The sequence below is a fragment of the Puma concolor genome, chromosome A1, assembly GCF_028749965.1.
Source record: "Puma concolor isolate L17-30 chromosome A1, mPumCon1.1.hap2, whole genome shotgun sequence".
NCBI classification, from domain to species: domain Eukaryota; kingdom Metazoa; phylum Chordata; class Mammalia; order Carnivora; family Felidae; genus Puma; species Puma concolor.
Genome location: NC_141667.1, coordinates 217,512,539 through 217,538,079, shown reverse-complemented (window position 1 = coordinate 217,538,079; position 25,541 = coordinate 217,512,539). Strand labels below are relative to the sequence as shown.

Below are 25,541 nucleotides of genomic sequence, written 5' to 3'. Positions count from 1 at the left end.
TTTTAATTTTTTTTTTCAACGTTTATTTTTGGGACAGAGAGAGACAGAGCATGAATGGGGGAGGGGCAGAGAGAGAGGGAGACACAGAATCGGAAACAGGCTCCAGGCTCTGAGCCATCAGCCCAGAGCCTGACGCGGGGCTCGAACTCCCGGACCGCGAGATCGTGACCTGGCTGAAGTCGGACGCTTAACTGACTGCGCCACCCAGGCGCCCCTTAAATTTCTCTTTCAAGGGGTAAGCAGGATACTGTCAAAATGCCTTCCACAAAGCTTTGACCAACTTACAGTGCCACGAATGGTACATGATAATGCAGTTTGCGGCATCCAAAGCCAATATTTAGTGTCAATCTCCTTCATCTTGATTAAACGGGTCCATAAAAAACCTATTGTTGCTATGTGATATCACAGTTCCTTGATTACCAGTAAGATTTAACATTCTTCATGTTTATCAGCTATCAATGTATCATCCCCCCCGAATTGCATATTCCTATCACTTATACACTTTTTATTGGTTATATCTTTTCTTACGGATTTGTGGGAGACATACATATATGTTTCAACAGCTGTATGCATTGCAATATCTTCTTGATGGCTTGCCTCTTAGTTTTATAGGTGTCATGTTACATGGAAAGATTACACTTTTGTCAAATTTATGAAACTTGGCTTTACTGTTTATATTTTTTGTTTTGCTCAAGGCGTGTTTTCCTATCGTGAAGTTATACATATTAGTCTCCTATACTTGCTTGCGAAGGCTTTGAAGTTTTGTTTTTCGCATTTACATTATTAATCCAACTGGAACTGATTTTGCATAGGATAGTGACATACACATAGCAGGAATCTAATGATACATTTTTTTCCCCTGGTAGGTGACCAAATATCTCAGTATCACTTATTGAAAAATCTCTCCTTTCCCTACTGATCCACAGTGCTATTTTGCCCGACATCAAGCTTTTGCACACGCACGAGGACGTAATTGGACTATGTATTCTCTTCCATTGGTTAATTTATCTTTCGTTGCACATAACACCAGCTGTATTACTCTCTCTGTCTTTATAATAATTGTTCATATCTGACCAGATATAAACCAACGAGGCCCTTAATGTTAGTCTTCTTTTTCAGGCTTGTCTTGGCTATTTTGGAGTCTCTGCTTTTCCATACACATTTTATAGTCAGCTTATGAAGTTTCTCGGAGATTCTGTTGGAGTTTTGACCAGAACTACATTGAACATACCGTTATTTTTGGGGAGAACGGATGTATTTTTGGTGTTGGATCTTATTATATCTGAATATGTATCTTTCTCATTTGATTCAAACTTCTTTATTTTTCTGTCATTTGATGTTTTCTCTCTGTAAATGCTTTGTACATATTTCACTTGATATATTCCTAGGTACATTACGTTTCTTTACAAAAAGTATCACTTAAATATTACATCTCTAATTGTTTTTGATATCTGGTTTTAGTTATAGCTTCTTTTCAACACCACACCATAGACATTGTTGTTATTATTTCATGGATTCTAGAGACCATGTTTGTTTATCCACATATCTCCAATCTCTTTCCCTCCATTCCTCCTTACATCTCAGAGCTTGCTTCTGGAGTCATTTTCCTCCTGATGCACACCCTTTGCAAGTTCCTTTAGTGAAAATCTAGAGGAAGTCAATTCTCTGTTTTATTTTCTCTGAAATGACATTCTTTCTCCCTTGTTCTTGCAAGTTCATTGTGCTGGGCAAAGTAGCGTGTTTTCGGTCATTGTCCCGCTGTTGCTAGCAGTTGACTTCTTATTCTAAGTGCCTTTTTCCCCCCTCGCTGATTTTGAGTCTTTGCCTTCGTCTTTGGTGTCTATAAGGTGTGTTACTGCCCTCGTATAGAGCTTTCAGCGTCCGAGGTCACATCTTTCATTACTTCTGAAAATACACAGAATTCTCTGGGACTCTACGTCTGTGTTAGAGTACGTATTAATATCTCTTTACCTCATGTCTGCATAGACACAATAATCTCTTCAGATCCCTCTGCGTGTCTGTATAGTTGTCTATTTAACCCATGCACCAAGTTAATTTCAACTGTTACACTTTTAGTTTCTAGAATTTCATTTCATTTAAAATTTCTTTTTCAGGGGCGCCTGGGTGGCTCAGCCAGTTAAGCATCCGACTTCAGCTCAGGTCATGATCTCATGGGTCATGAGTTCAAGCCTTGCATTGGGCTCTGTGCTGACGGCTCAGAGCCTGGAGCCTGCTTCAGATTCTGTGTCTCCCTCTCTCTCTGCCCCTCTCCTGCTCACACTCTGACTCTCTCTCTCCCAAAAATAAATAAACATTAAAAAATAAATAAATAGGGGCCCCTGGGTGGCTCAGTCAGTTGAGCAGTCGACTTTGGCTCAGGTCATGATCTCACGGTTCTGTTCATGGGTTTGAGCCCCACGTTGGGCGCTGTGTTGACAGCTCAGAGCCTGGAGCCTGCTTCGGATTCTGTGTCTCCCTCTCTCTCTCTCTACCCCTTGCCCACTCACACTCTGTCTCTCTCTCTCTCTCAAAAATAAACATTAAAAAAATTTTTTTAATAAATGAAAATAAAATTTCTTTTTCATATGTGCCCACTCATATTCGATGGTCTTTTATTTCTTAACCATTTCTAAAATTAATATATTTTATTACTTTAAACACTGAAAATAGGTATTTCATATTCTGTAAAGTTCTAATATCTTGGATCCTTGGAGGCTTGTACCTGTTGACTGATTTTGCTGACTTTAACTCTTGATGGCTCATTTCCACACGTATTTGGACATTTCTTTCAACTGTGAGATAATTTTCAATTTAACTTAATTTTTTCGGAGTCTTCAAAGTCTAAATTGAGGATGTTTCTCTCAAAAACGCTTGGTTAGCTAGAAAAAAGGTATTTACTGCCCAGGGACACGTAGCCCACTCTTGGGTACAGATTTGAGGAATGTCAGGTTCAGCTTCCCTACTTTGTGGTGAATTCAAATCTTTTTGTACCACATCTGTTACCACTCACTAGTTTGGTTTTATTTCTTTATAAAACTTTGTATCTTTTGAGGTATTTCTTAATTTTTCATGTGCATTCAAATCTCATGAACACTGACATCTTGATGCATTAAAATGGAAAACTTTGGGTCCTGGTCCCTTTTTACTGGTAGTTTAGAATCACCTTCTTCAATTTCTTTGATGATTACTAGTCTGTTTAGGCTTCCTGCCTTTTATGGAGTCTATATTGGTAATTTATCTACACCTGGGAAATTTTACTTAGGCATACAACAAATGTTTGTTAAATCAGTACTATACGCACTGATGAGCGTAACAACAGATTTATACCATCTGAAGGAAATAAGAGATAAGCTGAGTGGACCGCCAGTGGATGGGGTTTAAAAATCCTGAGATTAGGCAATGATTCTCACACTGGCCACGGATCACTGAGGAGAAGTTGCTCGAAATACGTCTGGTCTCTAGGAAGCTAGAGTATAAAGCATTTCCCTGCATAGTGTGCCTGGGACTAAAGAAGCCTTTTTTGGAAGAACCCACTTCTATGTCCTTAGTAATTCACAGGACCTATGACTACGGACTGTAGAGACATTGCCAGCTACCCCTCAGCAATGTGTAACTCCCACTGGAATTAAGTAGTGACTTGAGGATTTTAGCAAACGGGCTGAATTCAGACGACATCACATGCCTGAAGAGCCAGAAGGAGAAATGCGAAGAATTTTATGTATGCCCGAGGGTGTGGTGTGGTGTGTGTGTGTTGACGGTAAAACTCTCACCTGGCCTCTATTGACTACCATTTTAAAGGCTTAAAGGTGTATTCTTCCTAAAAGGGCTTCAGCATTTGCTCACCATTTTAGCAGCTCTTGAATTTCCACTGGGATCTCATCGTAATATTTGTCTAGATTACTTTTTAAGAAGAACAAGGAGGTAAGATGAGTCAGACACGGGGGGCTATTTAAAGAATTCTCTTTCCAAAAAGTAGGATGCGTGAAAGTGTTCTCAAACTGGAGTTTTTTCAGGTTAAGCTTCAAAATCGCAGGTGGAAAAGCAGTCAGATCGGTCCCGTTAACATTCAGATTTTCAAGTAATCTGTAAATAAAGGAAACCAAATTTAAAAGGTGTTTATGCAACTCATAATACTGAAATAAAAATCCGTCCCAATGTTCCGGAAAATTAGCATCAAACTTAGCAATAACATACAAGTGTTTAAGAACTTCTTTAGAATCAGAGAATTAAAAAGCAATTGAAACAGTATGTTATGCCAATAAGTGCGTTTGTGTGAATAGCAAGAGTTAAAGCATATGTTTTGGGTCTTTGCAACATGTCACTACGGAAAAAGAAATACTATAGCATAATGATACAAAGAAAGGATACATATTTGTTGAGCAATTGAACACCAGTAGCTATTTTTTCATCCAAACCTCATCAAAACGGTGGAATTAACACGATCATATGTATCATGTGCTATGTTGCACACGGACTTTTCATCACCCGAGTCCCCCTGGTTTTTACTGTGTCCGTTGCTTCTGATAGCCCTGATTTCTTTGTTCAAAGAGAACCAACCTTACTGATTTTCTCATTTATACTACTTGTCTTGATGGTGTATTTTACAGCCACTCATCTCCTTTCTAATTAGTGCTGGAGACAGGCAGAAAAGTATCTGTTTATGAGGGTCACATAAACACAAATCAAAGGCTGGTCCAACTTGTCAAGCGTGCTGGGAGTGAAGAGGTTGAAATGATGACTTTTGAAGCGAGAGGCTGGGAGCTCTGGAGTCTGTCTCATGTGCTCATGTGCAGCCTTGTTTCTTGTCCACACAAACTCTTCAGTTCTGACTCCTGACAATACTAAAACATGATGGGGGCGCCTGGGTGGCTCAGCCAGTTGAGCATCTGACTCTTGATTTCGGCTCAGGCCATGATCTCACGGTTGGTGGGTTTGAGCCCCACATCTGGCTCCGCGCTGACAGCACAGAGCCTGCTTGGGATTCTGTCTCCCTCTTTGCCCCTCCCCTGCTTGCTCTCTCTTTCTCTCTTTCAAAAATAAATAGATAAACATTTTTTAAAAATAGTATTAAAATAGTAAAGAAAAATGTTTGCGTGTGTTTGGGGGGAAAAGATAGCCATTAATAGACTGGGAAAGTACAGTAGGGTTTCAAAATTAATAAGGGAGAAAAAAAGAAAAAGTAGCATCTTGAAAAAATCACACACACATACACACACAGAAAGAAGGCAAATAGGAAAAGGAAGAAGTAAATAAATAGTAAATACAAAGTAAAATGGAAGGCAAAAATTTAAATATATCAGTCCTAACAAAGGCGAACAGGTTGAATACTCCTGTTAAAATATAAAGATTGTGGGGCGCCTGGGTGGCGCAGTCGGTTAAGCGTCCGACTTCAGCCAGGTCACGATCTCGCGGTCCGTGAGTTCGAGCCCCGCGTCGGGCTCTGGGCTGATGGCTCAGAGCCTGGAGCCTGTTTCCGATTCTGTGTCTCCCTCTCTCTCTGCCCCTCCCCCGTTCATGCTCTGTCTCTCTCTGTCCCAAAAATAAATAAACGTTGAAAAAAAAAATTAAAAAAAAATTATTCTAAAGTCGTAAGTAAAATAGGATGGCACTGACCTAGAAGGACATAGATGAACTTCAGAGACTTTTAAAAATCAGTGTGAGAAAGAAACAGAGCTTGGTATTATTAAGATTACATGATGTATGTGTATATCCTTACCCAAAATAAGTTAAGACTGATAAGAACACAGGTTCACACACAGAAAAATGAACAAGGTTCTCTCGTCATTCTATTACGTAGCCATCAGGACAGCTTTTAAACAATCACTGAAAATGTTATGTCTTAAAATGTTATGTCTTAAAAATAGCAATCATTCAAATTCTGTTTTTGTAAACTTTATGCTTTCACATATTATGTTTTATGACCATTCAATATATGAAAGAATTCAATTTTCTCCAACACAGTCATTACCAAATATACCCTTATAGGGCATATGACTGTGTGTACTTACTACTTCCCAAATACCTGAGTTTCTGGATTTTGTTTGGGATAGAAGCAACACTATTGTAGGAGATATCAAGTTCCTCAAGATGGGCCAAAGAAAATAACCTTAAATAGAAAAAAGAAAATGAAATTAAAAATGACTACATGTTTGTCATTACTGGGCATGAATGAAGAATTAAATATTTGAGTAAGAGGTAAAAGTATTAGAGAAACTGTATTTTTCTAAGATCTTATAATTTATGGACTTCTTTTCATTATAGGCAGTGTAATTACAATCCAAGTTCCTCAAATAAACCATTTATCCTTTAAGACTGCCTTGAAATGTTTGGAGTGGATAAAGCTCCACGCAGAAAAAGCCACCTGAGAAATTTCTAGCACACTCGGATATATTATTTCCTTGGTTGCTGTATTAGTTTCCTAGGGCTGACATAACAAATGACCACAGCCAGGTGGCGTGGAGCAAGGGACATTTACACTCTCACAGTCCGGGATGCCAGCGGTCTGAAATCAGGGTGTTAGTGGAGCCGGTTCTTTTTCGGAGGCTGTGAGGACCCTCCAGGTAGGCTTTGGGATGGAGAAGACAAGAACCAAGAAAGAAAGAGGCAAAAAAAAAAAAAAAAAAAAAAAAAAAAGGAAAGGAGACATTTTGGTGATGTCATTACCCCTTAAACAAACAATGAAAACGTATTTCATGAACAAATGCTATCTCAAGGCTTTGGGGAAAAGAAGACACCTTTTGGGTTTTTGAAATGATTTATCATCTTTATTTTACAAGAAAACTAAACAGACCCATCAAAGGGCTTTCCGTGGTTACAAGACTTCAAACACTTAACCTGAGAGAGTTGATGACAGCTTTACGTTGTATGATCAAGGGCATAACTCTAACTGTAGGGGGCCTAACGGCAAGGGCATAGCTAGGATGAGAACCCCGTTCTTTGTGCCTCCAGAGCCGAGACTTTCCTCTCTGCTTTTGCTTTACAACAGATGCCCTAAGCAGCTCAACGCAAAATCGTAGCAACAAAAAATTGGGACTCAGGGAATTTGTGCTGTGCTGTCAATCTTCCCCTAATACACATACAGAACCTGTTATCTAATAAAATATATACAGCTTTATTTTAGAAACACTAGTATTATTGAGAAATAGCTCCTTAAAACTTTTTGACGGTAACCAATGGTTAACCAATAGTCCAAACTAATTTGCTTAATCTCTAAATAGTGAATAATGTTGACCCCCTACTTACAAACAAGTTGTAGTTGCTTTAGGAATTTTTATATTCCTGGGCGCCTGGGTGGCCCAGTCAGTTAAGGGTAGGACTTGGGCTCAGGTCATGATCTCATGGATAGTGAGTTCGAGCCCCGCATCAGGCTCTGTGCTGACAGCTCAGATTCTGTGTCTCCCTCTCTGTCTGCTCCTCCCCTACATGTGCCCCCCTCCGTCTTTCTCTCCCTCTCTCTCTGTCTCTAAATTAACATTAAAAAAAAGAATTTTTGCATTTTGCTTATTTAAAATTTTTTTTTAATGTTTATTTACTTTTGAGAGACAGAGTGTGAGTGGGAGAGGGGCAGAGAGAGAGGGGGACACAGAATCTGAAACAGGCTCCAGGCTCTGAGCTGTGAGCACAGAGCCTGACGTGGGGCTCAAACTCACGCAAAACGGTGAGACTATGACCTGAGCCGAAGTCAGACGCCCAACCGAATGAGCCACCCAGGCGCCCCTACGTTTTGTTTAAATGACAGTTATGGTTATTAAAGCTTGGAATTCTAATTATAGATTATCAAATGTAAGTTTACATTTAGATGCATATATAGGTACATACACATACATATATATGTCTTTATATGTACATATATATATGTAGTTTGTGTGTGTGTGTGTATATGTGTGTGTGTGTATACATATGCAGGGTTATGTGTGTGTATATATATATGTATATATGTACACACAGATTAGTGTACACACATATATTACTTAGCTCTGTTCACCGGGACTGTCTAGAAGCAATGTCATCACCATAGCAATGGGACATCCAGCACTCAGATCTCAGTTTTTAAACACCATCTTTCAATAAAAAAGAAACAGGGTTTCCCTAGAGAAATAGCTGCTTCTAGTATCAAGGCAGAGAAAATACAATTTATGTTACTGTTAAAAAATATAGATGATTTAAACAGAAATAAAATATACACAAGGCAGTATTCTTACTTTCTTAGTGTTTATGTTTTTATATACGTGTAATGTATGATGCGCATATACACATTTTTATACAGAAATGGTATAACTTCTATATGCTTTTTGTTCTTTTAAATGACTGAATAGTGATACAGTTTATGAATATAGAATTTGTCAGATTGTTAGTTACAAACAATGCTAGGTGAACAAGCTTATAAATGAATTTTGATGCGGTTCCTTAATTGCTGTGAGAATCTTTACAAAATGTTGTTCAACTATTTAAGAGCCCCTGTCCCTTTGCCCTTTACCCACGTTCAATTTGTTAAACTCTAACTCGAAGAAGTATCTTGTTTTGCGTTTGGTTACGGTTTTGGTTTAAAATTTTCATTAGGGGTTAAATAATTCCCTGTCCATATGTGGGGGAGGGGGAGGGGGGAGGAAACCCATCTCTCTCATACCCAAATATCAACATTCCTATTACAGAATCTTCGGTATTATACTAGCTAATTTCTTAGTTTACAGATTAGGAAATTGAGACCAGGAAGCTTAAGTGACTTTCTCCAGACAAAACAGGTCATTATCAATTTTGAAGTTAAAAGTCTAGATTTCCTAATGCCACATACAGTGTCCTTTCCAAAAAGGCTGTCGAGGGATAGGTGCAAATTTCTCACTTGAGCCTCTTTATATGATATGTATTCTTTTAATCTATACTCAGATAATGGATCTGTAGATGAACGCTCTAGCCTCCGTAAGAGTTGGCATCTATGTAGCTGGTAAAATTCCTTTTAACACAATAACAAGAAGCAAATCAGTGAATCAGAACAGAATGCGAATTATTCGATGGCTAAAAAGTTGCCAGCTGCTTTCAAACGGGAAATTGATCGCTTTCTAAATAGTAAATTCTTTTCTGTGTTTATAATCTCAGGCTACCGACCTTACCCAGGTGGAAGGGTAGTGATCAAATTAAAGGCGATGCTGAAAACTCTAAGGAACTTAAGCTGTTGGATTTCAGAAGGGATTTCTTTGATAGGATTATTTCTCAGGAATAGTAGTTGTAAATTTTTAAGACAAAATATCTGAGGAACAGAAAAGAGAAACAAATATGAGTGGCATGATAAAGTGTACAAGTCTCTGTTTGTTACATTTTGTAAGCCCTTTGAACAACCATAGAATCAGCAAAAGAACATTAACTGGCTGTATTATTTATCTCTTTTTTCACTCTTTTCCGGGGTATCATAAGTGGCGATTTTTTGGTTATAATTATTATTAATAAGACATTATTCTTGAAAAGACAGTAATATCAAAATCAAAATTAAAATTAAAAGAAATTATTGCAATATACACCAATGATAAAAATGGACTCACTTCTGTGGGAAAAGAACTGATCTCATTAAAGGATAAGTTAAGATATATCAATTGGGAAGCCAACGGTGTTAAGTCTGGACAAGTCATGATAAAAAAACCCTAAAAGAAAATGACAAGAGATTAGAGGTTAATCATTAACAAGGCACAAAAGTATTTTATACTAAAGTAAAACAAGCAAAACAACGAGCACATAATCTGAGTGATGGTGTTTTTCACAACACACAAAAGAGCCTCTATTCACCTTCCATTCATGTATTTTAGTCTGTCATAATAATAATTTCTTAATTATGTGAAGGATAGAAACGAAATAGAAACACCGCTAAGTATTCGTGTGTGTAAGAAGTATAGTGTTACATGTGTGACAGGAATTATTTTCATTAATAACAAGCAAACATTGCTTGAGTGTCCACTACATGCTGAAAAGTTAGTAAAAATATTTTACATTCAATGATGTCTTTTAGCTTATTTTGTCATGTTTCTACTTCTATTTCTCTCTAGTCTCGCTGTTAATCTAACAGCTAAAATTTCTTACTGAAATATGCCAACTCGGAATGAAGAAAACTATGTCCCGTTATGAACTAAATGTTTGTGTTCCCGCCATATTCACACGTGAAAGCCCCAACCCTCAGTGTGATGCCATGTAGAGATGAGGCCTGTGTGAGGTAATTAGGGTTCCACGAGGTCTTAAGGGTGGAGCCCTTATAATGGGGTTAGTGCCCTTATAAGAACAGGAGGGGACCAGAGCTCTCTCTTTCTACCATGTGAGGATACAGGAAGAAGTCTGCTGTGAGCAAGAGACCTCGAACCAGGAAGCGAGTCAGCTGACCCCTCAATGCTGGACTTCCCAGCCGCCGGAACTGTGAGAAATGAACATTCGTTGTTGAAGTCGTTCAGTCTGTGGCATTTTGTCAAAGCAGCCGGAACTGACTAAGACACGCCTGCTGCCCCCCTATATCTTTAATGCTCCAGGAGAGTGGAAACATTTGTTTCTTAAGGATCGTAGACTCACTAATGGTCACCTGACTGAACCAAGGGACTCCATTACTCAGCTCGTAGAGAAGGGAGACGTCGCCATAGTGCATCAGGCTACGCCAGGTAGCGTATAAGAATGAAAAGGTTCACGGCTAAAGAATCTTGAAGTTGAAAGTGCAGGTTTCAGAACTGAGATTTTACTTGTTTGTTTGTTTACGTTTTTATTTTTTTACCGAGAAAGCACGAGCTGGGGAGGGGCAGAGAGAGAAAGCAAGAGAAGCTCAAGCAGGCTCCATTCCCAGCACAGGGCCCATGGAGGGGCTTGATCTCACAACTGTGAGACCACGACCTGCCAAAATCAAGTGTCGGACGCTTAACTGACTGAGCCACCCCGGGCTCCCTGAGACTGACCTTGTATTAAAGTATTACTATTGGTAAACGTGTATATAGACAAAAAGGAGGCATTCTTTTTTTCCTGTCATTAGACACTCCTCTCTGCCGAACTGGCGGGTACACTTATGTAGTAGAAACGTGTCTGTCATAGTCTCCAGTCATTCCACTTACTGTGCCAACAATTAGCACCTTTACATTTCCTTCTGCCTTGGAAAGTGCTTCCCCCGTTTCCTCCCATGAACGTCTTCTCACTTCATTAGTGGCCTGCGTATAGTCAGCCGTCAGCTCACAAGGCCGCTGACCAGAAAGGCCTTCCCTAACCAACCTGTGATAAATAGTGACCTCCCAAACCTGTTTTCTGTGGTTATCATGGAAGGGTCTCGAAGAACTACATAGCGCTGAGAATGTGGAGCCTTTCCCCATCTCCCGAACTGCTCTAGCGACCTTTAAGTGCTTAGACCCTGAGTCCGTATCATACTATTCAGTGCACTTGTTCTGTGTAAATTTTGTTCATATAAGATCTACTTCTTTTAATAAGGCCCTGAAATAAATAAGGAATTATGAGATTTGATTCGTCTGTGTCGCCCCCACAGAACTCTGGATTCTACTCTGGAGTCAAATATTTTTTTAAATAATATTTACAGCCGTGGAAATATTTTTTTTTCTTGACTAGCTTCACCCAACTCTTTAAAAGCTACATTCTCTCTCCATTTGAAGCAAGGATGAGCAAACCGCACTTTGCCAACTGTTTTTTTCTAAATAAAGTTTTATTGGAACATAGCCGTGCCCATAATTTAAGCATTGCATATAGCTGCTTTTGAACTATCAAACAGAGTTGAATACTTGTGACAGACCATGCAATCCTCAAAGCCTAACGTTTTACAATCCAGCCCTTTACAGAAAAAGCTTGCCAACCTCTCATTTAAAGTAATTCGCTCCGGGGACACCTGGGTGGCTCAGTTGGTGAAGTGTCTGACTCTTCATCCCGGCTCAGGTCCAAATCTCACAGTTCGTGAGTTTGAGCCCCACATCCGGCTCTGTGCTGACAGTGCAGAGCTTGCTTGATATTCTCTCTCTCTCCCTCTTTCTCTGTCCCTCCCCCACTCATGCTGTCTCTGTCCCTCTCAAAAATAAATAAACTATAAAAAAATTTTTTTAAATAAGATTTTTATTTATTATTATTTTTTTCAACGTTTATTTATTTTTGGGACAGAGAGAGACAGAGCATGAACGGGGGAGGGGCAGAGAGAGAGGGAGACACAGAATCGGAAACAGGCTCCAGGCTCTGAGCCATCAGCCCAGAGCCTGACGCGGGGCTCGAACTCACAGACCACGAGATCGTGACCTGGCTGAAGTCGGACGCTTAACCAACTGCGCCACCCAGGCGCCCCAAAATAAGATTAAAAAAAAAATACAAAGTAATTCACTTCAAAACCAGAGAATCTGGTATTTTTACTTCTAATGGTTGACAATCTTATTTCAAAACAACCTTCCCACTGAAACCGACAGGGTAAACAAACACAACACAATAAAGGTTTGGGGAATTACCAAGGGTAGCTAGGATTTCATAAACCAAACTTCCAGAGAGGAGAGAATCTCAGGGAGGTAAACATGACGCTCAACAGTACTTTTCTCCCGAAGTCATTTGCTTCATCAAAAGCTGTGGTCAAGAGGCTGAACAGAATCATAGCCAGCCTAATTAGGGCTAGAAAGATAAAAACTGGAGTTCAGGGCTTACCAAAGTCGAGGGGGGCCTCCGACTTGGTATGAAAGGGCCGAAAGGCTACAGCCTTAGGAGAAAAGGTTAACAGGAAAGCTCTATAAGATTGAAGCTCAGATTAAAATAAAGAGCTTTTGAAGCTTCTGGTCCAAGGTGGCAGTGTAGAAAGTCCCTGAACTCACCTCCTCCATGCACACACCCAATCTACATACACCTACTCAGAGAGCAATTCCTCCTGAAGAAGAACTGAGGGCTGACTGAACAGCTTCTGCACAACAAAAGATAGAGAGACCATGTAGAGAACGTCAAAGGAGACGGAAATACCGTGAGGAAGGCAACCCGAGCCCTCCACGCACTGCAGTGGGATAGTACTGAGGGACCAGGAGCAGATTCATCTGCTCTGAGGCACAGAGGAAAAGCCTGGGTTTAAGTGAGCAACTGGAACAAAAAGGAACCAGCACAAGGACCCTGGCAAACCGGGGGAGAGCCGCTGGAGCTCTGGAACTCTCTCTGAGTTTGTGGGGTTGGTAAGCGCCATGGTTGATGCTCCCCCTCCACCTCCGTAGCGCGGAGGGGAGCAGGCCCCGCTGGCAGCCCCAGGCCCCTAGCTCACACCAGCCCCAGGCTCCCGGGGACACAGAGAAAAAGCCGCGGTTTAAAAGAGCAGCTAGAATAGAAAAGATTTAGCCCTAGAACGCTGCCAAATGGAGGGGGGCTGCTGGAACTCTTTCTGGGTCGGAGGGGCTGGTGAACACCACGTTTAACATTTCCCGGCTGCCTTCACAGTGCAGGAAGAAGCAGAGTCTGGGCACCATAGCCGCTGTGCTGTCTCAGCGAGCCCCCGTTCCCTAGCCCACACCAGCTCTAGTCACCCCTCCAAGATGGCCCCAGGATGGCACACACCAGGACACTCCCAGTCAGTGCTACAGATTCAGCCATCAAGCCAAGGTGACAAGGGGGCAAAGCTCTCCAGAATAATCCAGGCCTGCCCCCACGTCAGCTCCAGATGGCTTGTCAGGGCACCCCTAGTGCAGAGGGCTTTGGGACTTTCTGGCTCATGCCTGCTTTGGCCCCAGCATCCCACCAGGGCCTCTCCCATGAAAACCACCCCAGGGAACCCCCAGCTTGCACCCTGTATCGGCTCCAGCCACCCCACAAGGGTGACCCTGTGCAGAGCGTCCCAGGACGACCTGACTTGCACACACTTAAGCTTCAGCTGTCCTGCCAATATGTCCTCTGCACGGAGAACCCTGAGACCCCCCCCCCCCCCCCCCGCGCCCTCCCGCCCCCCGCCGGGCCCATACCCACTTCAGCTCCAGCCACCCCACCAGGGCAGCCCCAGCACCAGCTAGAACGATCTTTACAATTATGAAAGGTTTCTTTCAACTCCAGTTTACTTAGAGGTATATTTGTTTTCCTTCATCCTCAGTGGGTGTTGAATGTTGTCAAGTTTTTGCATCTATTGAGATGATATTGTTGAGAATAACATTGATTTTCAAATATCAAGACAACTTTGAGTTTCTTGCAAAAGCTTCATTTAGTCATGATACATTGTCCTTCGTTTTAAAACTTTTCACATTGCAGGATTTGAATTCCTAATATTTTCTTGAGAAATTTTGCACATACATTTATGAAAAACAGTGGCCCATAATTTTTTTTTTTTAATTTTTTTTTTCAACGTTTATTTATTTTTGGGACAGAGAGAGACAGAGCATGAACGGGGAAGGGGCAGAGAGAGAGGGAGACACAGAATCTGAAACAGGCTCCAGGCTCCGAGCCATCAGCCCAGAGCCTGACGCGGGGCTGGAACTCACGGACCGCGAGATCGTGACCTGGCTGAAGTCGGACGCTTAACCGACTGCGCCACCCAGGCGCCCCCATAATTTTTCTTTCTTACAATGTCCTTGTGTGGCTTTGGTATAAGAGTTATACAGGCATCATAAAATAAGGTGGTGTAAACAGGTTGTATCTCCCTTACATGTTTGGTAGACTCACTGGGGACGTCCTATGTATGGGCCTGGAACTTTCTTTGTGTGAAGGCTCTTAATTAAAATTTTGATTAGATTTTTTTACAGATACGAAACTGTACTGGTGTTCTATTTCTTATTACACCTGTTTCAGCAAGTTGTGTTTTCCAGTGAAGTGTTCCATTTCATCATAGCCGTGGCACTCACTGGGAAAATGTTCGTAGTGTTTTATTATTTTCTATTTTAAAGTCTGTGAGACATGCGGTGATTTCCCCTTTTCTATTTTGATTTTGATATTTAGAATTTTCTTTCCTTTTTCCTTAACCAATCATATTATGGATTTAGAAATTTTATTCCTCTTTTTAAAGAACCAAGTTTTGTCAAATGCCTTTTCTGCATCAATTGAGATGATTATGTATTTTCTCCCCTTATGCAGGAATGTATATTGATTGATTTTCTTATGTTGAATCACCCTTTTATTTCAAGAATAAATGTCACTTGGTTATTATGTATAATCCTTTTAATTTTTTTTTTAATCACTTTGCTAGTATTTTACCCAGGAGAATACTTTGCTAGTATTTTGCGGGAGAGGGGCAGAGAGAGAGAGGGAGAGAGAGAATCTCAAGCAGGCTCTGTGCTGTCCGTGAGTAGCCCGACAAGGCTTGATCTCAAGAACCACGAGATCATGACCTGAGCCGAAATCAAGAGTTGGACACTTAAGTGACTGAGCCAGCCAGGTGCTCTGCTGAGGATTTTTATCTATATTCATAAGGGGTGTTGGTCTGTGGTTTTCTTGTGGTGTCTTTTGTTCCCTTGGTATCTGGGTTATATTGACAGCATAGAATATGTTAGAGATTATGATATTCTAGTTTAAAAGAATATATATTTGTTCACTCAGATGACCAAAATATATCTCTCATATGTGTATTTGGTCTTCATTCCAAAGTTCCTGGCTCACAGCTTCCCACATCTTTGAAGTTTCTAGAGTCATAAGAGCAATGGGAACATCTTCTGTTATATTTAATTCCTTGTCCTCCATTCCTGAAACCACATCAGAGTCATAAAGATGAAATGGGTGTCTTGTTATTCATGACAAGCCCCTTTCTACAACTGGGTTTCTGTTAATGAGGCGGCTTGTGGAAAGCCCTGAAGGATGGAGGCTGGTTGCCAGGGGAACCAACCATGTGATTAGAGGGTTGGCATTTTTGGCCTCATCAACTGCCCTCCTCCAGAGAGGGAAGAGGGGAGGAAGATTGAGTTCAATCACCAAAGGTCAATGGTTTAATCAATTATGCCTATGTAATAAAGCCTCCAGAAAACCAAAATGACAGCGTTTGGAGAGCATCCTGGTTGGTAAATACATGGAGATTTGGGGAGAGTGGTGCCTGGAGAGGATATGGAAGTTCCATACACTTTTTCCATACTTAGCCCTGTGTATCTCTTTATCTGACTGTTGATTCATATCATTTAATATCCTTTGTAATAAACCAGTTATCTAGCAAGTAAATGGGATTCCTGAGTTCTGTGAGCCACTCTAGCAAATTAATTGAACCCAAGGAGAGGGTCGTGGGAACCTCTAATTTGTAGCCAATTGGTTAGAGGTGTAGGTGACAGCCAGGGCATGTGATTGGCATCCTGAGTTGAATGGCAATCTTGTGGGAGTGAGCACTTTACCTGTGGAATCTGGTGTTATCTCTAGGTAGTGTGAGAATTGAGTTGAATTGTAGGACACCCAGCTGGTATCTGAGAATTGCGTAGTGGCGTGGGGCAACTGCTCCCCCCCACCATGGTGGAACTGGGTTCAGAATACTATTAGAGGTGTTCTCTCCTCTTTCATTTTCTGGAAGAGTTTGAGAGGTATAGGTATTCATTTTTCTTTAAACGTTTAGCAGAATTCATCCATGAAGCCATCTGGTCCTGGACTTTTCTTTGTTGGGAGGTTTTGATTATTTACTCAATCTCTTTACTCAGTATAGGTTTACTTAGATTTCTATTTGTTGTTGAGTCAGTTTTGGTAATTTGTGTTTTTCTAAAAAATGTTTCCTTTCATCTAAGATATTTAATTTGTTGGCATACAGTTGTTCATAGTATTCTATTATAATCTCTTTTATTTCTGTAAAGTCAGTAGTAATGTATCCATTTTCATTTTTGGTTTTAGTTATTTGTATTTTCTTTTTTTCTTCATTTAGCTAAAGATTTGTTGATTTTATTGATCTTTTTAAAGAAGTATATTTTTTGTTGATTCTCTCTACTGCTTTTCTTTTCTTTTTAATGTTTATTTATTTTAGAGACAGAAAGACAGAGCACAAGTGGGGGAGGGGCAGAGAGAGCCCGAGATGGTATCTGAAGCAGGCTGCACGCTCTGAGCTGTCAGCACAGAGCCTGATGTGGGGCTCGAACCCACAAACCATGAGATCAGGACCTGAGCTGAAGTTGGACGCTCAACCAACTGAGCCATCCAGGCGCCCCATCTCTCTACTGCTTTTCTATCTACTATTTCATTAATTTCTGTTGTAATCTTTCTTACTTCCTTCTTGCTGCTAGTTTAGGGTGTAGTTTTCTCTTTTGCTCAGGTTCTTCAAGGTGTAGAGTTAGGTTGTTGATTTGAGATTTTTCTTCTCCACATAACCTTTCCACACACATTCACCTGGTCTTCCCCAACATCAACGTTTCACACACCAGTATGATGTATTTGTTATAATCAATGAACCAACATTACACACATCATTATCAACCCAAGTCCATAATTTACATTAGAGTTCAAACCTCTTGTTGAATAGTCTGTGGGTCTTGACAAATGTATAACAAAATGAATCCATTAGCACAGTATCATATAAAATAATTTTACAGCCCTGAAAATCCCTTGTACTCCTCCTATTCAACCTTCCCTCCCTCCTCCAACATCCCTGGCAACCACTGATAGTTTTACTATCTCCATAGTTTTGCCTTTTCCAGAATGTTTTTTATTGTTGTTATTTGATTACTGCCTCACTGGTGTTTAATTATTTTGCAATCTGCCATATTGATTCTTGTCTTGTTCTCTTTTGTGGTATATTTTTAAGACAGTTTCTTAATAGTTGTTACCACGGAGATTATAGTTGACATCTTAAATTTATAACAATCTAGTTTGGACTGATACCACGTTAACTTCAATAGCACAAAAAAATCTTTGTTCCTATACACATCTACCCCTATCCTTGTTGTGTCATCAAAAATGACATCTTTCTACATTGTGTGTCCATTAACATATATTGATAATTACTGTTTTATGCATTTGTCTTTTAAATAACATAGGATATAAAAAGTGTTGAAAATCAAAAACAGAACAATGCTGGGTTTTATATGTACCTATGTAGTTACCTTTACCAGATTTTATTTCTTTTTAAGGTTTTGAGTTCCTGCCTAATAACTTTTCGTTGCAGACTAAAGAATTCTCTTCGGCATTTCATATAGGACAGGTGTACTAATAACAAACTCCCTCAGCTTTTGTTTATCTTGGAACATCTTAATTTGTCATCTGGTTTTTGAAAGATAGTTTTGCTGGATATAGGATTCTTGGTTGAGAGATTGCTTTTCTTTCTTCACTTTAAAAATGTCATCCCATTCCTTTCTGACTTCCATGGTTTCTGATGACAAATTGGCTATTAAGTTTGAGCATCCCTTATGCATGACAAATCATTCCTCCCTTGCTGTTCTCAAGATTTTCTCTAGCTTTTGACGGATTACAATGTGTTTCAATGTGAAACTGTCTGTGTTTATCCTTTTGGAATTTGTCAAGCTTCTGAGATCTACAGATTTGTACCTTTAATCAATTTGGGGAGGTTTTGGCCATTATGTCTTCAAATGTTCTTTCTGCCCGTTTCTTTCTCTTCTTTTTCTAGGACTTCCATTACTTGGTACACTTGGTGGTGTCTGACTGGTCCCTTAGCCTCTGTTCATTTTTCTTTCTTCTTTCTCCTCCTTCTCTTTCTTCTTCCTCTTCTTCTTCTTTCTGTTCATCATATTTGATTATTTCAATTGACCTATCTTCCAGTTCTCTGATTCTTTCTTGTGCCTGCTCAAACCTACAATTCAAAGCTTCCAGTAAGGTTTCTTTTTATTGTATTTTTCAGTTCCATAACTACTTTTTGGTTCTTCTTTGTAATTTCTATCTCTTTATTGATAAATCTCTGCTCACATATCATTCTTCTGTTTTTTGTTTGTTTGTTTTGTTTTTAGCTACTTCAGAATACTTAAGACAGTTGATTTAAAGGTTCCCCCCCCCCCCCAGTAAGTCAAATGTCTGTGCTTCCTCAGAAACAGTTTCTATTAATTTCTGCTCTGACTGGCCACATTTCTTGTTTCTTCACATATTCCATATTTTTTGTTGAAAACTGAACAGTTGCATATTATAATGTGGTAACTCTAAAAATCATATTACTCCCCCTTTTCATGTTTTTTTTTTTTTAATTTTACTTGCTGTGGGCTGTAGCTGTTGGTTTAGTGATTTTTCTTAATTGTTTTCGTGAAGTCTATAATTTTTCATGTGTTGTGTTTGAAATCTCTGCTCTGTTGGCTAGTGTTCAGTTAGTGTTTTGACAGAGATTTCCTTGTACAACAGGACAGGAGTAGAGAGAGAATATTTCTTCCAGTCTTTTCAGATTGGCTCTACGCAAGGGCACCCTTTCAATGCTTAGCCAGGCCATTAAAAGGTAGTGATTGCATGGGATCTTCTCTAGAATGCGTCCTGCCCTGGCCATGCACATAGCTTTCTAAATTCCCCAGTATCCATAGGCCTTTTTGAATGCCCTACCTTCCCCAAGAAACTCTCTTGTCGCTTTTCTTATTTTTGCAAGTTTTCTATGAGTTTGAACTTATTTCAAAATACATTTTTAAATGAAACCTAGATCTTGAGGTCAAAGAGCTCTGACTTCAAACCTAAGGCTCTGCTGCTTGCTGGCTGGCTGGTCTTTCATGAGTTATTTTCATTGGGCTTCAGTGCTCCTAACTGTAAACCGCAGATTATAATACCTATTTGGCTGAATTGTAAGCTTTAAGAGTAACATTTGCTTTGCACAGAGTGGGTCCTTAATAAATGGCAACTATTATTATCGCTGTTCATCACACCAGGCTTGTGTTCAGTGAAAATTTAGCCTGTTGCTAGATGTGGCACAAGGGCCAAAGATTGCCCATAACTTCAAAATATGATAATTCCGAATCTTACTTTTTTTTACTCACGCCAGATAATGAAAATACACTATAATTTCTTTGGCTTTTAACATTTTACAAAACTGGAATGAAGGCAAACTAGGACATAGGTTTAGAGATAAATTTGCATGCGTTCCTGGAAAATCTCTATTGTAACAGGAAGGCTCCCTTCAATACCGTGGAAACTAACCAAAGTTAAGAAACCTAGAGCAAGAATAATTGCTGATTTAAAAAGAAATTGCCATTAAAAAGATGTAGCATACCTTAAGATTAAGTGCATTTCTTCCATGTATTTGACAGTTAATTATGGCTAGGTTGGTCATGGCTATTATTGTTTCATATCGTGTTGCATTAATAGTCTTAAAACCTTCACCCCGTATCACATGTGACTCCTCTCTTTTTATAGGTTTAATGTTAACGATACCTAAATAAACAGGAGAAAAAAATGAAACTTAAATGCGTTAGCACTTAGAATGAAAGTTAAGAGGTATTTATATTACGGTCACAGTGAATCATGGTAAGTAGGTTAGCTGTGTACATCCTCTGGGAGAGAGTGCTCTGAGCCTTTACTAACCTAGTCCCACTGGTTCTATTTGCTAAACTGGGCTTTGGGGTGTGTGTGTGTGTGTGTGTGTGCGTGTGCATGTGTGTCTGTGTTTCAAATATTAGCTGGCACCTTTGTCTTTCCAAAGGAAAACCATAAGCTCATAGATTTCTCTCCAGATAACTTAGATTCTATCAATCTCAGTCTTTTTGTGTTATGTGTACAAATATTTTCAAAACTTTTACTACGAATTACATAAGCAACTTCTTGCTTCACAAAACTAGTAAAGGACATCACATAATCGTAAGTCAGATAGAGATCACCTCGCAAGGGACACCCTCGCTTTGTTTCAAGGGCCTTATATAATTCGGCTTTCTTGTCTCCGTTTGGAGACCCCACACAAGAAAAGAAAAAAAAATCCAAACAACTTAGAAGTTAGTCAAACAGAGAGCATCTAAATTTACTTCCTCAGGACCCTTGTGGGTTTCACCTTCAGAAACGGCCTATTCAAGTATAAACCCAAATGCAGCAGGAAAATATTTTGTGACCTCGGAACATATATTTTACATTCACGGCCATTCTTGCTGTATTATTTGCAGCAACATATTTTACAGTCTCGGAAAGCCTTAGGCCATGGCTTCAGTGAAAGGAAATCATGCATCCTAGACCAAAGAAAGCAACGTTCAGTTTCTAGCTGCCAAAATAGGGCCTGTGTGCCCATCTCAGGTCAATAGATGTGAAAGGTAACTGCAGCATCAAGAGAGATGTATGATATGATAGAGAGAGTCGTTGTCTTGGGAGAGAGAGTGGATCCAGAAGGAAAGGAGAGTGAGTGAAGACCTAGGTCTGTGTGCTCCTCCCAGCCCACCCATCCCCATGGACTAGGCCCAAGCATTGGTTTTGGAATGGAAATGGGAATTCAGGTGGAGAAAAAAATAGAAATGCCCTGATGGATCCCTGAAGGCTCTGGAAGCTTTCAAAGAGGGGACCGCCAGAGTGGGACAAACTCAACAAATCAGAAATGGCAGCATGATTTGTTTCGGCTGATGACCTGGGAAAAAGAGAAAGTCCTATCGTTGGAGCCTTCTGTGTTTAATCATTAACCGAATCATTCCTTGGTTATTTTTTCTGCTCTAGAATTTTATTTGACTCCTATTTTTAAAAACAAAACTTCTAGTTCTCTGGTAAAATTCTCTAACTCATTCTTTCCTTTCTTAAACTCAGTCATCAAAATTATTTTTAAAATCCCTCTTTGAAAACTTTGGTATCTGATTCTATGTCTGTTTCTATTGCCTTTTATCTTTCTACAGATCTTCAGACATTTTATCCTGTTTTTATAGGATGACTTGTGATTTTTTAATTTAATGCTGGATATTGTGGATGAAAATTTTAAAGGGTCCAGATAACGCCGTGTCTCTCCAACAAGTGTTAAATTTTCTTTGATTGAAAGAAAAGTGGAAAAAGTATCACTTTGATTCATTAGGGACTGGTTTTGAGCTTGGCTAGGGATAACCTATTTTAGTTTTGTACTTTTTTCTAAAACATCATCCTTATTTCTAAGGCATGGGTCCTCTGGGTCTTCAACTAAAAGCCCCATGTGTTTACAAGGCCCCTGCATCTTGGCAGAGCTTTAACTTCAATAACTGTCTCCCATGCATGCTCACTTCTCGTAGCTTCTCTGCTGATGTTTTTTGCTGTGTTTCTTAGAGTATTGTCCTGCACATGCACAGCTTAGAAATCAGCAGATATGGGGACTCCTGGGGGCCTCTGTCGGTTAAGCATCCGGCTTCGGCTCGGGTCATGATCTCACGGTTCATGAGTTCAAGCACCGTGTCGGCTCTGTGCTGACAGCTCAGAGCCTGGAGTGTGTTTCAGATTCTGTATGTCTCTCTCTCTCTCTCCGCCCCTCCCCTGCTCACGCTTTGTGTCTCTCTCTCCCTCTCTCTCAAAAATAAACATTAGAAAAAAAAGATGATTTTTCATTTGTTTTTTCTAGGTAACTAAAGTTAAAGCACTTAGAACAGTGCCTGGCACATGGAAAGTAGTTACCTTTCATTGTTGCATGTTTATTTCACCTACCCAGATTAAGAATGCTCCAGCTTTTATGCTCCCAGCATCAGTACAAACTTTGACTTATAGTCAATACGTCAAACATAGTTGCTGAGCAAATGGCTTAAAGAGCTGAAAATGAGGTGAGACATATGTGTGAACCCCACCCACATACACCAACACAAAATCATGAATACTTCTGTAGAGAGATAAACTTATGTACAGTTTTTTTAAAGAATGAAATACGCCTAGCGTTTACCTTCCGTCAGGTTTGACACACTTTGCCTCGACGTGCTTTCCACATTGTCGGATTCTGTTACTTGAGTTTCTAGAAAAAAGAAAAAAAATGAAACAACTTTTTGGATACTTGTGAACACTCATGTTCAGGGTGTTATGATTTCATTATAATTGTTCATCTTTTAATGAATTTGGATTGTCCACGGAACCGTGCCCGTGAAGGGCTCCGTCCACACCGGCATTCTGCTTCTAGAGTTCATCTTGATCGCCTTCTGAATGACTGTTCATTCCCACTCCTCTTTTATGTTGACTTTTCTGATCCTTTGGGCTTCCTCATCTGGTTCCCACTACCGCCATCTGGGCAGAGCACCCAGTTTGACCTTGGCAGACCCTCAAGGTCAATACTTCTGTTACCTCTTTCTGGATCGTATATTGAACGTATGCATAGGCAGAAAGTGATCCCGCCATCCCAACCTGCAAACCCAAGGGGAAAGCAGCCTTTGCTCACGTGCCTTCTCTCCCCTTTGGTCCACTTGACCCCGTTATTACAAAGCATGCATTATTTGTGATAGGAGAAAATGCAAATAATCCAAATGCCCATTTTGAACATGTATCATTTTGAACATGGATTTACCTAACAAAGACTGTCTTCGAGGTTTTCTTGGCAAAATTGGTGTTGGTAGGGCGATGGGACCTGGAAAATTACTAATAGTTAGTACCACCGCAGTATTTTGCTTTAAACGTTCAGACCACTGTCTTTCTGTTTTAACAGGCACACTTCTTGGTAGAGGGCTTGGCCCTGTTTCACTTAAATCTATCAGAGCCTGCTTAAAAATAAAGGTTTTCTTCTTTGATAAAGGTGGATACTCAGAGAGAACTTCCTTGGGTTTGAGAGTAATAACTGGGGAAGGTGCACTTGCAGGTCTGGAGAACTCTGAGGAGAGAATCAGAATGTCTTTGAACATGTTATCAACATAAATATTTTTTCTTTTTGACACTTCTCGTTTTGATTTTCTTGAAGTTTCCGTTTGGCTTGTTTCTTTCCCAAAAACTCGACTTGAGGCTGAATGACAGCTTGGAAAAAATATGCAACCAGTAGCAGTGTCTGGAATGTGCCAATAGACCCTGTTAAAATGTTTTCTTGGTATTGAAATAGTCGTCACTCTTTCTTGTACATGATGATCAAGAGAGAGATTTTGGATACTGATAGGGGTTTGTGATCGATCTCTTGAAACATCAGGAAAACTAGTTTTCTTTCTTTCAGTTGAAGTGGTTTCTTCTGGAGTGAACGTCACACGTTTTGGCTTAGCTTTACCAGTCTTGGCTAAACCAGAAAAAAAAAAAAAAAGGCACAATTAGTTTATATTTATCAAGGTACCAGGGACAAAATTTAATGTCTTAAAGTTCATACTCACCCCTCTTTCACCTTCTAAAAATTTCTGCATATACCTGCTCAGCTATGAGGACTTTTGTTTAACTGACTGGGGTAAAGTTTGAGTAATCAAATGGAAACGAGAAAAGACTAAATTGTATTAGATTTAGAAAGGGTAGGGGGAGACTCTTGGAAGAACAGAATTGATAGAAGAAAGGGTATAAAGGTAATTTTTGGACCAGTTGCTACTAAAACTGGAAATAAAATGGGTAAAAATTATTTGGATGAAGTTTTGTTATTTATCATTTCTCGTTATCTCTTCCTCATTGAAACTTCCTTGAGCAAAGACTCACAATTCTTTTCAACGCCAAATGTCAGACCAATGTGTCTTTTGAAATGATAACATCCTGATGCTGGGTACAAAATACTACAAGTTCAGTTAGGTTAAAAGGTAAATGTTCTTTTCTCTCCTAGGTCCAGAAAACATACAATGGTTCTTCGGTACCTCACCACACCAAATATACTTTCTCTTTCCTATGGGACAGAATGTCAAATGACTCTTTTCCATTGTCTCAGTTGAGTACTAAATGATGAAGACTTCCACCTTCTAAAGAAAAGATAATAGATTCTTTAAGGCAAGGCTTGCAAAGAGATGCCAAAACAAATCCAGGTCTCATCCATCTGCTGTCTACGCATAAGAGATGGCTGGAGTCTGACCTGAGTTCAGAGAGAGGAATTCTCCTGGATAGAGTTATTGGAGTGCTATGTGTTTCCTCAATCTTCCCCTCCTTGTGGTGGGTGGAAGAGGATGATTTTTCCCCAACCTCAAACAATGTGACCAGAATTCTCAGAGAACCATTTAGAGAGCAGGAATGTATGCCAGGAGGAGAAAATAACATATCATTCCTCTACTCACCTCCCCCGCTAATACTTACAGAGTAGCAAAAAGGGATCAGCCCACCCAGTCCTGGGTTCCAATTGGAGCAAGGCAAGAGAATCCTTGAAACTCCTTGACCTGTATCTCCTGGCATTTCAGGGGTAGGTACAGAGACTGATGCTTAGTTTTTAACTCCTTAACTCTTCTCCATCCCTAGCCCCACTTATGGAGGAGCAGAAACCATAAGTTGGGGGAAAGAAGTAAAGAACCAGGTGGAAGACCTTGTCACGCCCCTGTCTCCTCTGGCGTGTCTAAAAATTTGCATACCTAGTCTGAGCTGGGGGAAGGGGCAGGCCAGATAAAAGTAATGATTCAGATTGAAATATTCGTTTAATATCTGAAAAGGAAACAAGGCTAAGAGGTGAAGTTGACTAGAAAAGCCCTGGAGGAAAGCTGTGTGTCCCGGGTGAGTTTGAAGGGCACTAGTGGGAGAATAAGAACGTTTGCTTCCTGCTTGTATGGAACTAATAAAAACTAGCTCATTCAAGAAAAATGGTCACACCATCATTCAACTTTTTTCCCTCTCTCCCATATTAAAACAAAACATAATAACGCAAGCAAAATCCTCAACAAACTCCAGAACTCCTTCCAACCACCACAGTCTCACCATATTTATCCTTCTGGAGTGTG

The 25,541-nt window shown here is 40.0% G+C and overlaps 1 protein-coding gene across 3 annotated transcripts in view; it reads right to left on the bottom strand.

The window, feature by feature from the left end:
- Nucleotides 1-25,541, bottom strand: part of LRRC63 (leucine rich repeat containing 63) — a 41,284-nt gene that overhangs the window by 2,484 nt on the left and 13,259 nt on the right. Inside the window, exons 3-9 of one of the 3 annotated variants that reach the window (XM_086711847.1) lie at nt 23,237-23,926; nt 22,625-22,693; nt 20,036-20,196; nt 9,534-9,632; nt 9,108-9,244; nt 6,023-6,106; nt 3,844-4,083 (exon numbers count right to left, since the gene is read on the bottom strand). In XM_086711847.1, coding sequence (XP_086567973.1) covers nt 3,844-4,083; nt 6,023-6,106; nt 9,108-9,244; nt 9,534-9,632; nt 20,036-20,196; nt 22,625-22,693; nt 23,237-23,926 — 1,480 coding nt within the window. The remainder of the gene's footprint in view (nt 1-3,843; nt 4,084-6,022; nt 6,107-9,107; nt 9,245-9,533; nt 9,633-20,035; nt 20,197-22,624; nt 22,694-23,236; nt 23,927-25,541) is intronic. The other 2 variants (XM_086711850.1, XM_086711853.1) reach the window with 2 other exon arrangements.